Source organism: Micrasema longulum, unplaced genomic scaffold (assembly GCF_059751315.1).
Source record: "Micrasema longulum isolate JH-2025_06_02 unplaced genomic scaffold, ASM5975131v1 h1tg000892l, whole genome shotgun sequence".
Classification (NCBI taxonomy): domain Eukaryota; kingdom Metazoa; phylum Arthropoda; class Insecta; order Trichoptera; family Brachycentridae; genus Micrasema; species Micrasema longulum.
The window spans coordinates 119,255-133,657 of NW_028278083.1; the positions used below are offsets into that span (position 1 = coordinate 119,255).

Below are 14,403 nucleotides of genomic sequence, written 5' to 3' on the forward strand. Positions count from 1 at the left end.
TGTACGTCAGAGGCAGACGGATGCAAATCCAGAATTTGATGAAATGACATTTCGATTTTCGTATCCAGTTTATGCTCGTGTCCATTGATTTTAAAGAAATGTATGTCTAATAATAAAAGAACCAATGTATTAAGATACTGAAAATACAAATTAACATTATAAATTATTAGAAATCACTTAGAGAAAGTAGATTCTTTAGGCCGTTGTTGAACATTTGACGTTTGGATTTACATCCGTCTGCCTCTAAGTTACAGATATTTCTATACCTCAGAGGCAGTATATATTATGAAATGCATGAATAAATAAATATAATTACCATTCACCATCTTTGAAAAAGTTCAAAAGGTTTGTTCTATAGGAACAATACCCTACACGAGATATTTATTTATTTTGTTCATTAACGCCCAAAAGGCATTTACAAAAAATAAAAATGAATTACATGCTAACATACTAAAAAATAAACAGAATATACAGAAAAAATATGTGAAATTAGTTAGAAAGAATATGATAAAAAGTTTTACAAAGTAAAAAAAAAAAAACAATAATAACAAAGATATGCAAGAAAAAACAGTAAGCATATAAACAAAAAATGCAAAGATATAAGCTTATGAAATAAATTCTGTAAGGCAAATAATAAATAAAGTGTTAAGGTAAGCAAGAAAGACATTTTTAGGTTAAATTAATAAACAAGCAAGCATATATTATCACGAAAAAATAAGAAATAAAAATATGTATCTATGAAATGCGTATTTGCCAATACTACAGTGCAATTTGATATAATGGAAAAATAAAAAACAAGTATAAGGTAATAAAAATAAACAAGTATTTTTTTTTAATTTATGAAATTGAATTGTCAATAATGGTTTGACGAGCAGCTACAAATAAACTTGATATTGTGGACTTATAAGATGGTAAAGAATTGGACAGAATGTCTGCAGCCGTTCCATAAGTGTTACCTAACCTATGCAGTCTCGGTATCAATGAATTGTTTTGTTGGTTGGAAGAAGTACTGGAGCAATGAAACAATAAAGTACTCCTAGTGTTGACAGCAGGTACTCTAAAATTGATCAATTCAAGTATTTTTGGTGCGTCAAAAAGAGAGTTTACAATTTTATGCAGTACAATGAGATCATTAATAGTTCTTCTTTCAGAAAGTGTTGTTAGGTTAAGCAGTGTTAATAAATAGTCATAATTCACATTTTGAATTGGAATGTTTAGTTTGTAGTTTATATATCGTAGAAATTTATGTTGAATGTTTTCTATATTATAAACATGAACATTATAGCAGGGTGGCCATATTGATGAATTAAAATCTAAATTACTTCTTACAAGAGAACAGTATAATATTTTCAATGATCGGATGGACTTGAAGTTTTTCGTATTTCTCAAAATAAAGCCCAACATTTTTAATGCCTCGCTTGAAATTTCATTGACATGATATACAAAAGACAATTTTTCATCAAAAAATACCCCGGGATCCTTTATCACTGATATGTAGATATATCAGATACGTGGGAATAACTATTGCCGATTTCATGAAGTCTGTTCAATACGGCATTACAAGTATACACTGTCCGTGAATTGTTGCTACAAAACGGTGGCACCGGTCTAGTCATTCTTGCAGGCACCCTGAAGTTGATGAGAGATAATAGCTCAGGGTAATCCCATATTGAATTTACAATTTTGAATAAATTTTAAAGGTCTGTAATTTTTCTTCTATCGTATAATTATAATTTAAAATACAAGAAAAATGGTCCGTTATTGTTGTATAAATAACTACAGAAATAATATTTTCAAAGTCAGCAATATTTGTGAATACATGATCCAGACCTCGAATATTTCTAGTAAATGAATTTATACATGAAAAATAATTTAACTCTGCTAACAATAATCTCTCCGAATAATAGCGGAAATAATTTATTTGCTAAAAATTGCCTGTGGTTCAATCGACTGTCCTAAACTACTCGTACTATGCAAACTTTCTATCAATGTTCCTTCCAAAGTTTTAAGAAATAACCTTCTTCTTCACGTACCTCTTGTTTATTATTATTATTATTATTATTATGGATAACTTGTATAGCGCCATTTTCGTAATAAAATACCTCAAGGGCGCTTCACATGGTAATTCTATTGTTAAATTAATTTAATTGAAGCTTTTAAATTTGTAATTTAATTAAAACAATTTATTTTGTTGTCACGTGCTACGGATTTATTCAAATGATTTAGAGAACAAGTGGGTTTTAAGTTTTTTCCGAAACATCACTTCACTTTCACAGCCTCGCACCTCTGCTGGGAGAGCATTCCATGCCATAGGGCCTGCGACCGCAAATGCGCGCTCACTAAATTTAGTGCGCTGTTTGCGTAGAGGTATAATAACTTTTCCTCTCGCCGTAGACGTAGCTGATCTAAGCGTGAGACGCCTGTCAGCTAGTTCATCTGGAATGCATAGTTCCCTTAGATATTCCGGAGCCGAGTTGTGCAGTGACTTATACATAAGCCAACAGAGTTTTATTCGACCCTCTGTGGAAAACGTAGCCAGTGTAGTTCCCGAAGTAGTGGAGTGATATGACTGAACTTAGAGATTCCGAAAATAAGTCTCGCTGCGGCATTTAATACAGATTGTAGGCGAGTCATTTTGTTCATTGGTAGACCTGCATAGATACCATTACAATAATCGACTCTGGACACTACAAACGCATTTATTAATTGACGGGCGGCATCAACCGGCAAATTTTTGCGTATGCATTTATTTCATCTAATTATTGGCAAAATTCATATTTATGGCGAACTATTAATAATTTTAATGTAATAAATAAATCAATTAATTTAGATTTATTTGAAAATAATCTTAATGGGGTACGGCGTTTGCTTTCGAAATAATTCGTAGTATTTTTTCTTTTCTTTTGAATTTACATTAAATTACTATTCATTTTATGTTCGAGAATTTTTTTCAACTTACTGTGATGCTACTTGTGAAAACCTGTCATTGGCTTATTTGTTATTTGTTGTGTTGTATATATAAAAAATAATTATAGCTGTTGGTTATCCAAATAAATCAAATAAAAATAAAATAAATAAATATCTTTATCATTATTTGAAGAATAATAGTTTGCAATGTTTAAATTTATATCACCAGTAATTATTATTATTATTATTTTTATTTATTTTTTTTCACGCCCATAAGGCTTTTACATACATGAAAATTTTACAAAATATAAGTATATAAACAACATTAAATTTAAAAAATACAATATAAAGCAACAAAAGATAGAACGGTGTTAAGAAGTAAAGTTGGTATAAAAAAAGAAGATGAGTATATAAACAGCATAGATTTTAAAAAAAACACAATATAAAGAAATAAAATAAAGGAACAAAATAAAGGAACAGTGTTAAGAAGTATAGTTGGTATAAAAATAAAAAGATGAGTGTATTAACAACATAAATTTTAAAAAAAAAATACAATATACTGTAATAAAATATAGAACTGTGTTTTAAAGTTAAGTTGGTTTTAAAAAAATTAAAGCAATATATATATATATTTCTATTTTTAAATAAGTAATAATATATATATATATATATTATTTTAATGCCGATAGAATATTTTTTAATCCATCTTCTTCAAAATGTTCGCCGTCTCAGTTGTATTTTGTTTAAAATATATTAAATTAAAATTTATGAATCTGTTTTTACATTTAGTATATTGTATCCCTTGATTGGGTATCTGAGAACTTAAAAAAAGAGCTTCAACACAAAAGGCACTGAAATATCCTCACCGCAAAGGGTACTCCCGCTGCCATGGCACACGCCTTCCTGCCAAGCGCCTCCGCTATAAGGGCGGTTAAGGGTGTGCAGACCAGCGAGGCTAGAGGGAACATAGCAGCCAGCCACGAGATCAGGGCGGGGGTGAGCTGGTCAGCATTTTCCCCGGCCTTCATCTGAGGAATGGCTGGAGACAGCCACCCGATGCCCATGCCACTGTTGAACGAACCTAAGTTACCTGAAAAAAAAAACAGGTAGAAACAATTTAATTCTTTTTTTTTTTTTTCTTTTTTTTAATACATTTTATCTTATTACATACATTTTTTGGTACACTTTGCCCAGCTAACAAGAGCACATACTTTGTTCCAAACTACATTTTAATACATAAAAATAATTTAATGAAAGTAGATTAAATGCTGCCGAAATGCGATCCCTCGGGCGAATGTGTGGTAAAACGATGTATGATAGGTGCACAAATGTCGAAATCCGTGAACGGTGTAAGGCTGAGACATATATTATCGACAGAAACAAGAAAGGGGTGCTGCGTTAGTTTAGACATGTAGAGCGAATGGACAGCGAAAGAACGGCTAAAAGGATCTACGATGCGAATGTTGATGGATGCAGAAAACGAGGAAGACCGAGAAAGACATGGCACGATCAAGTCCATCAACTACTTGAAGATGGACATGTCAAAAGAAGAAACATTGTGATGGTTTGTTGTTGTTGTTGTTATAATAATTTACAAGTTAAAATAAAAAACAGACCAATAAAATATAAACTTACTAGTATACACATATTGATACATACACATATACATACAAACAAATGCATACATATATATACATATACACACATACACATATACATATACCCACATATAAAATTTTATTTTTTAGTATTTCCAATAATTTATATATTCACTTTTATTTATATTTTTGTATTCATCCAAATACATATATTACAAAAATAAAATCAACCATATACCTAACTCTATGAGGCCTAAAGCCCTGTGTTGAGTTTGGTAACAATATAACAAAAAATATAAAGAACTCACACGAGAGGTACTATCATACATGGTCAATATAGTGCAGGAAATTGGTAAAATAAACCAAAGTAGGGAAGAAAATGCCGAACACTTCTCTAGTGGAACGGAAGGCCTGTTGACTGCTGCCAACGGGCCGGCTTCTTCTGAAGAGTTTTGAGTGGTTTCCTCTCCACGTGAGCAAATGCTGAGAAGTTCCTGATTGGCCCACATTAGTATATACCTCCTCATCCCAACAGTTTATATAAATTTAAAGAAATTTAATTGCAGAAAAATCTACTTTTGAAATATAAACCTTGTATATTATAAGCAAGGTAAATAATAAAGCAACTCCTAGATAAAACAAATAAATAAATAATACAAATATAACAAAAAGTGGAAGCATGCATATTATTAAACAATACCAAAATTAAAAATTATTTTACAAACATTTACGAGTATTAACACACAAATACACTGGGACTCATAGGTTGCGAAACAATTCATCGATCAGCATCGAGCAAACTATGGCCTTAATTCTTGTTATCCTTATTATTATATTATTTAATTATTATTTTTGACTCAAGACAAGATCTGGACTTTTTTTGTTTAGGTGTACAAAGATTTAAACGATCACTAAATAATTGAAAGAAGAAAATGAAGATGTATAGAAATTTAAAAAAAGATATTTTTAGGCGTTGCCTAGTATGTAGGTGAAATAATTAAATTACACGAAGCTCACCGCATAAATAAAGGTTTCAGCTCTTTTACCACGCCACGCCCCTAATACGTCACGACTCATGTTTATTTGTTCCTGACCATTCAAATTTGTTAATAACATTGTCATGAATCTTGACGTCACAAATATCAAGGCCAAACATGTCGCGTTTTTCTAGTGACGTATTTATATATATATATATATATTTTTATATTATGTATGAAAACATTTCTCCACAATATCCACATTGATTTTAAAGGAACAAGTTTTTTTTACTCTGCTGTTTTTTATTGACCCTAATTTATTTAATATAAAATAAATTGTGATTTTTTTACATTGCAAAAATATTTTTTCGCCTAAACATCCATATTCCGTTCTCAAAAATGTTTTCCCTCTCTGTTGCAATAATTTTTTATATTTATAAAATATCAGACAGGATGGCACTCATGCATGCCTCTCGGGAAAGGAAATTAAAAACAATTATACTTCCTATTGCTAATCTATCCACTGCCTCGCGGTGTAGTGGTCGGCGCGTTTGCCTACCTTTCAACCATGCAACCATGCGAGAGGTCTCGGGTTCGATTCCCGACATGGTTAACATGAAGTTTTTATTTAAAAAAGTGGTTTTGCACTAATATATTTCATAGTCCCTGGGCTGGCACCTGAAACGCAAGACTGATCATCTTACCATAAAGTAACTAAAATAATCAAGATACGCTGCGATTTGCATACCAATGCAGTGCCCTATGCACCGTTTGGTGCGGAAAGGGAATGATTAATATATTAATAAATATTGTAATACCCATTCACCGATCTAATTTTTTGCTTTCTCTTTCACAGTAGTAGCTGCTCGGTTATGGAAAAATCTACCCACTAATGTCAGAGACGCCCCTGTTTATTTACATTTAAATCACGTATGAAATGTCACTTCCTGAATATTTAAGTTTTTTTTTTCCTCCTTCTTTCTCTCCCTCTTTACCCTCTCCTCTCTTCATAGTATAGTGTAGATATTTAGTCAATTTTCACTTCGTGAAAAAAATTCATTTGTATGCCCACCCTGATGCATATGTATGTGAACTGTTTTTTGTATATAATGTAAGTGTTTAAATAAATAAAGAATTATTTGTTTATACCACTTGCAGACTTGTTTATTTTCCGTTTTCAGGACGTACCCGTCTCTTCGTCAGGACACTAATTAAACTAACATGCAAATCCCAGAATACATTTAATTTATTTATTTTATACAGTAGATGTACGAAAATATAAAACTAATATTATTTTAGGATACATGATATTAGAAGCTGAATCCAAGGTGCATGTATAATCAGCAATCAGTGTACGTTGGTGTTAGCTTTTTATGTGTTTTATGGTGTTAGCATGTGTCATATCAGCATGTAAAATTTATGTTTTCGCACAACTATTGTATTATGTATGATGAATGTGTGTAGTGGGATTTGCGGGTTATTGTAAAACAAAAAAATGACGAAACCGGTCGACGTAGAAAAGTCCGAAGTGGTTGTACTAATATTTACTAACATTTATTGAAATGTTTGACTACAAAGTTAATGCTTTAGTTGTGATTAAGTTTGTAAAAGACATTGAACTTGCACTTGAGCATACTCCTAGATGAAAGACTATGGCTTATTGCCAAGAAACTAAATTAAGGAACTTGGCACATGAATTATTGACTTTCAAAGACGTTTGACCAAAATATTTCAAATAGAAATCTTCATTTTTGAGACAGACCACGCGTTTGTCGGAGATTAATTCGAGTAGGTCGTTCAAAAACTGTCAGTACTTTTTTGCATAAATCCTATTTACGTATTGCTGTCATTTTCATCATCATAATCATCATCATCATCATCATCATCATTATCATCAATCATCATCATAATCATCATCATCATCATCATCATTTTTATAATCATCGTCATCTTCATCTTCATCTACATCATCATTATCATCAATCATCATCATAATCATCATCATCATCATTTTTACAATCATCATCATCTTCATCTTCATCGTCATCATCATTATTATCAATCATCATCACCAAAAGCATTATTTTCATTTTCATCATCTTCATCATCATAATTTTTATAATCATCATCAACTCCATCTTTATCATCATTATCATCATCATCATCATCATCATCATCATCATCATCATCATCATCATCATCATCAATAATCATTATCAAAAGTATCATCATCATCATTTTCATCTTCATCATCTTCACATTTATAATCATTGTCATCATCATCGTCATCATTATTACTATGATCATCATCATCTTCATCTTCATTTTCATCAATCATCATCATCAAAAGCATCATTCATCATCATTATCCTCATCATCATCAACGTCATCATCACATCATTATCAGCATCATCACCTCATCAGAATCATCAGCAGCAGCAGCATCATCATCATCAACATCATCATCACAAACTGTTATTGTAGTTTTCTGTATCTCCCTGGACACAAACCAAATCATACTATTAAATAAACAGAAAAATCTCGTCTAACGATATTCCTTTCGTGCATAAATATAAAGGAAAAAATCTAAGCAAAATTTAAAGAGGCTTCGCCACAAAAAAATGATGTACTTCGCCTTGTCAAGAACATGTACCCGGCACTACAAACTACAAAAATCACATGTAATGTGTCTGCTGCCGACTGCGACACGGTACAAATTACTAGTGCATAAACCCATATTTTTTCTACAAAACAAACAGTTTACCTTGAAGATGAACGAACGTCGGAACGAATCCAACTTACACGGATTACCCAAAAAAGATACGTATTGAACGTTTTGGTATGTTGAGAAACATAAAGTGTATTTCTTAACTCTTGTGGCTGTGGTTAAACACGAGTCTACATAATATAATACAAGACGTAATATATCTCTCTCATTTATTTAATTGATGAAGTTGTAATTTTCAAAAAGACATTTTCACATTGGATTTGGAAAGCAAAATTTGCATTAATATGCCGAATTATAATACAAAAAATATCTGTACTTACTACGAATGAAAATTATGCCAATCTCTCAATAAATCTGTTTTACTGTATTAGAAAGAGCATGAGAATAGGACTTATAACAAGGAAGACAGAAACGCTGCTCTGTGGCCGGTGTTTGTGTGAAAGATACAAAAACAAAAGAAGTAATTTGTTCAATCGGTTAATTATTGGCAGTGAGTGCACGCCAGTTATATGACCGGTGTTTTAATGATTTAAAAAAATCATTGTCTAAATTATATTAAAATTTCGAAAAATTATCATCATTCCCTTTCCGCATCTAATGGTGCATAGGGAACTGCATTGGTATACCAATTGCCAAGTATCTCAATATATTTTTTTACATAAAGGTAGAAATAACATTGACTTCATATTTATGTTTAATTTACTAAATGGCTTAATTGATGTACCATCGTTACTGGAACAAGCGGCATCCAATGTTCCAATCCACTGGTTGCGAAATAATAATGTGCTGTTCCTTGATCAACACAGCACAAACTATGGCTTGCATGCACCAATGTCTCGATTGTGTCATGTTGTAAACTCGAGACAAGATCTGGTATTTTTTGGTGTAAGTCTTTATAGATTTAAAAAATCACTAAGATAAAGCTAGCTTTAATATTATTTAGTTGGATTTCATTTGATTAGTACCTGTATTTATTACAAGAAATTGTATTTACCAATGTTAGAATAGATTGCATAAGTCCGTCAATAAATAAATAAATAAGATGATGAGTCTTACGCTTCAGGTACCAGTCCAGAAACAATTAAATATTCTGGTGTAAAAACAACCTTCTGATAATTTATGAAAAAGTGTAATGTGTAATTTGTCAAAGTACGTCTGTTTTTTTTTTAACGCCTGAACTTTAAAATATTCTGTCTTTTGGTTGAGGCAACATGATACTACATCACCGTGTGTAAAGGAATTTCGTAGCACAGCCTTTTAAGAGGTAAAGAAAGTGAAGACATGTAAAAATTATATCTTAGATGTGGTGGGTGGTATGTGGCGTACACGCTGCGCTAAATCAATCGTCGAACTTTATTCTGCCATTTGTTTCGATACAAATATTCATAACATATAGAATTATTTGCGGTTCAAACTGTCAGTAGGGTCGCCATGAGTCACATCTTGTTGGAGGGTGTGATTCTTTTAAATGCTTTCTACGCCCATTTGTATTCCACCGGCAACACTACTGACTAGTCCAGCTCGTTAGCGTTCACGTCGCGGACCCTGGGCAAAGGGATAGCGGTGTGATCACAGCAGATAGCGATAGGATGAAAGGCGAGTTTCTGGCACCTCCGAACCAGAACCAACCAGCTAAGGGAAGGTAACCCCGACAGAAAAATACACCGAGAGGCAATGGGAAACCACGCTGGTCATCGTTTATCAGTTACATCAGTAAGCAGTCGTCCTGGCTGCGGAATATAAAAATATCGCAGTACAGAAATGCTTTCGCTGCAGTGATCGCCAACATCGGGCAGATCCGACAAGCCACCGAAAAAAGAAAAAGAAGACAGAAATATTCGTCGCAATAACTTTACACACGCTTTTTCCACGAAGAATAAGCTTGACATTGCAACACAATAAAATTATCACCAACACTTCACATATTGTCAAACGAGATTTTTCACAATAACGATTTTTATACTTACATACAAAAGCCGCGAAAATTTGATGGATCGGAAATTTGTACTTGATCTTTTCTTTTTTTATCTCCGTATTATATTCACGCGTCATTTTGTTTTAGTATTAATATTATTAATTTAATCCAGTTTCTTAATATCTACGATGTGGCTCATGCGACCGCTTACATGGTACTAATGTTTGCCAAGAAAATTCACAAATACTCATCTGGTGGCAAGTGTTTTGTGTATGCTTATGGTTGGTAATTATATATATTTTTTTCGACATGAACCAAAAACCTAATATAAAATTTATATTTGAAGCATTACATAATTAAATTTAACGCACAAAACATCGTTTTTAACGATTGCTTCATTAAACATTCAAGATTGTTAGTGAAAATTCTTGGTCGAAGATTATATGGTAATGAGGAAGTTGAGTGGTTTTTTTCAAATTTTTTATTTGTTAATAGACTGTTAAACTAAGTCAAAAATTTTTTTTTTTAATTTTTACATATCGTATTATCGGCGCTACGATTTTTTAAAGTTTTGTATATCTGAAATAACTCCGCGTGTGACGTCAGAGGTTCATTTCCGCTTATTCTCATTCAGTTCTTCCTATTGGTCCAGAAGCGACAAGCAGACCGGAAATCTTCCGTAGCTCTCAGATCATAGGTTGATTCACATGAACCAGTGACGTCATTTAAAGTAGTGCGTTTTTATCAAAATATTTTTCATTATTTTTTCTGTACATTTTCAAGAAACTTTGCCGTACAATTTAATGCTCTTATTTTTACCCCGCGTAAGAAAACATTTTTTGTATCCAATTTCCCGTAGGGCTGAAGTTCCTCATTATATATATTTTTTTAGACATGAACCAAAAACCCAATATAAAATTTATATTTGAAGCATTACATAATTAAATTAAACGTACAAAACATCGTTTCTAACGATTGCTTCATTAAACATTCAAGTTTGATAGTGAAAATTCTTGGTCGAAGATTATTAAAGAAACTAATTATATTAAAATTTATTGAAACAGAGAGGGAAAACACTATTGAGACGGAAATTTAGAAGTCTAGGCATTTACAGGGCTTATGATCTGTCATTGGCTGATTTAAGTGGCCACTTTACACACTGTGTAACATTCACCATTCTGCCCATGTTCAAACATCCACATTTCCTCAACTCTTCCATCTGTTGACTTTTGTGAAGTAAAGGAGCTGAAACCTTTATTACATGGGTGAGATTCATCCGGTTGAACCAATTCGCCTACTAGGCAACGCCTGAAAACAATTTTCCAATTTTTATACTTTGTTTACCAGGTAGTTAATTCAACAATGTTTGAGTATGTCCAAATGCTTGCAGACTGGCTGTATTTCCTCTCTATGGAGTTATTCATATTTAAAGTTATGCAACAGAGAGGAAAAACACTGTTGAGAAGGGAATATGGAAGTCTAGACATTTACAGGGCTTATGACCTGTCATTTTTTTTAAATTTTTTTTTAAATTTTTATTCCAGAAAAATGGCTATAAAGTGCAGAGCCAATTCTACCATATAAACATATAAACATGAACATAAATGTAAATATAAACAAAAATATAACAATAAACATAAATATAACAATAAACATAAATATAAACATAAAATAAAACTTTATATTGCAGCACTTATGGTGGTCTTAACATATCGCTGCCATTGGCAGGTTTAAGTGGCCACTTTATACACTGTGTAACATTCACCATTCTGCCCATGTTTAAACATCCACATTTCCATATTCCCTTCTCAATAGTGTTTTCCCTCTCTGTTGCAACAAACTTGAATATGAATAACTCCCTAGGGAGGAAATCCAGCCACCAATCATTAGGACACACTCTAACATTGTTAAATTAATAATAAATTACAAAACATCAACAAGCAAAAATTAGATCAGAGGTCCGAGGTTCGAACCCCACTCTAACCTTTGATGTGCATGTTAAAATAGTGAGTTATTTACAGCGGGTTGAAAATGGCCACCAAAATAGAAATGTTTGGGTAAAAGATAAGAACGTTCATATGTCTTTTAAAAAATAAATTTATATGTAATTTTGATTTCTCAGTCTTTACTGTTTTTGTATGACATTGAATTTTATAATATAGATGTCGCGAAAGCGATGAAACCGGTCACTGGTTATTCCAGATTTGTTAATTCAAGTATAAGTTGTCTTTTATTAACATAATAACTTGATATTTATCTTTGAAACCGGTCTGTAATTTGATTTATATCAAGTGGTTAAAAACAAAGTTTTTTATTGTAATTTTATGTCCTAATATTTTTAATAAAACAAAAGATTACCAATTTTTTTTTTAAACCAACTTAACTTTTAAACACATTCTATATTTTATTACTTTATATTGTATTTTTTTTAAATTCATGTTGTTAATACACTCATCTTTTTATTTTTATACCAACTATACTTCTTAACACTGTTCCTATATTTTATTTCTTTAGATTGTGTTTTTTTTTTTAAATCTATGTTGTTTATATACTCATCCTCTTTTTTTATACCAACTTTACTTCTTACTTCTTAACACTGTTCTATCTTTTGTTGCTTTACATTGTATTTTTTTAATTTAATGTTGTTTATACATTTATATTTTGTAAAACTTTCATGTATGTAAAAGTCTTATGGGCGTGAAAAAAAAAATTATAATAAAAAAAAAAAATATTGCGAAATTATATTGATTGCTGTAACCCCTCAATTTCTATGTCCCGGTGGATGAAAAATACAGTATTTTGTGTGAAATATAACCACTACCCTGGCCGAGTGATTTCGACGTGAAAGCTGCTCTCAGGTAAAAGTTCTGCAACGCGATTATGAACGCTATCTTTATCGGTAGACACATATTGAGACGGTAAAAACTAACATCGATATTTTTGTACGGAAATGTGTATATTTGTATTCAAATTCAAAGTATCTTCGTAGGTTACCTGTAATTGAACATGTTTAGAAAAAAAAATTGACACTATTCATATATTTATCTTCAAAGTAAAATTAAGTTTTCTGTATGAAAAGCAGCATATGCATTCATTTTTTTCTTCTAAACATGTTCAATTATAGGTTACTGACGAAGATACTTTAAATGTTAATGCAAATATACTCGTTTTCGTCCACAAATTTCGCTTTTTCTTTATAGACAGTCGAAGATAACTCTGTTAACTTCCCATTGTAATCGGGGCCCAGGGGTGCTATTCTGAACCACTCTCGTGGCTCAAGAAAACCGTTTTTTCTCGTTTTTTTTGTATGTCAATACACAATATAATACGGCCACGATAGTACGAGAGCGTTTAGAATACCAGCCCCGGGGTGCAATTTTTAATCTTTTCTACTCTCTAGATAGTGGTCAATTTGTAGATTTTTATTTTTTGCATGCGGCTACCCTTTGTGTCATAAATGGCCACACTCAGATTATGAAATAAATACGAACTAGTAAAACCAAAAATTACGATTTTCATTTCGAATATTATTGCGATTATAAGCATTACCTAAAACATTTCATTATCATTATGGGCGCTGTCTAGGCACAGAAAAAACGGGCAGAAAAGTGAAAGTTACACAGTGTGTAAAGTGGCCACTCAAACCAGCCAATGGGTTGTGGTCCTGTGGCTAGTGTCTCAGACTCATGGATCAAAGGTATGTGGTTCAAATCCCACTCCACCCCAACACGATTCCCATTTTCTACTAGTAAGCTATTTACAACTCGTTCAAAATGGCTCATAAAATGGAATATTAGGGTAACTCATAAGAACGCAAATATTTCTTTAAAAAAAAAAAAAAAAATACAGGTCACAAGCCCTCACTTCCAAACAATCATGTTTGATCTTCCAGGATCTCTTCATACTCATGTCTGATCATCCAGAATCCATTTATAATCATATTTGAACATCTATAATCTTTATTATGTATCTTTTTTGGGTGATACCGTGTATGTTGGATTTGATCCGACGTTTCGGCTACCATTGCAGGAGCCATCTTCAGGGAAAACTGTGTGTTTTATAAAGAAATGTATGTGTTTATGTACTAGTATTTGTACCGTGTCACAGTCAGCAGTAGGCACATTTCTAGTTTTGTAGGAAAGAATAATTATGTTTATGTACTAGTAATTTGTACTGTGTCGCAGCCGGCAGTAGGCACATATCTATTCGTTTTTGTCATATGTAGTGCTGGGAACCATGTTGAATTTAATTTAAGCCCGTCGTCATTGTTTATATTAT

The 14,403-nt window shown here is 32.0% G+C and overlaps 1 protein-coding gene across 1 annotated transcript in view; it reads right to left on the bottom strand.

The window, feature by feature from the left end:
* Positions 1-10,344, bottom strand: part of LOC148278333 (facilitated trehalose transporter Tret1-like) — a 20,285-nt gene extending 9,941 nt beyond the window's left edge. The window contains exons 1-2 of the mRNA XM_088231559.1: positions 10,178-10,344; positions 3,774-3,997 (exon numbers count right to left, since the gene is read on the bottom strand). Of these exons, the coding sequence (XP_088087685.1) occupies positions 3,774-3,997; positions 10,178-10,262 (309 nt within the window). The 5' untranslated portion in view covers positions 10,263-10,344. The remainder of the gene's footprint in view (positions 1-3,773; positions 3,998-10,177) is intronic.
* Between the last annotated feature and the right edge of the window lie 4,059 nt (positions 10,345-14,403).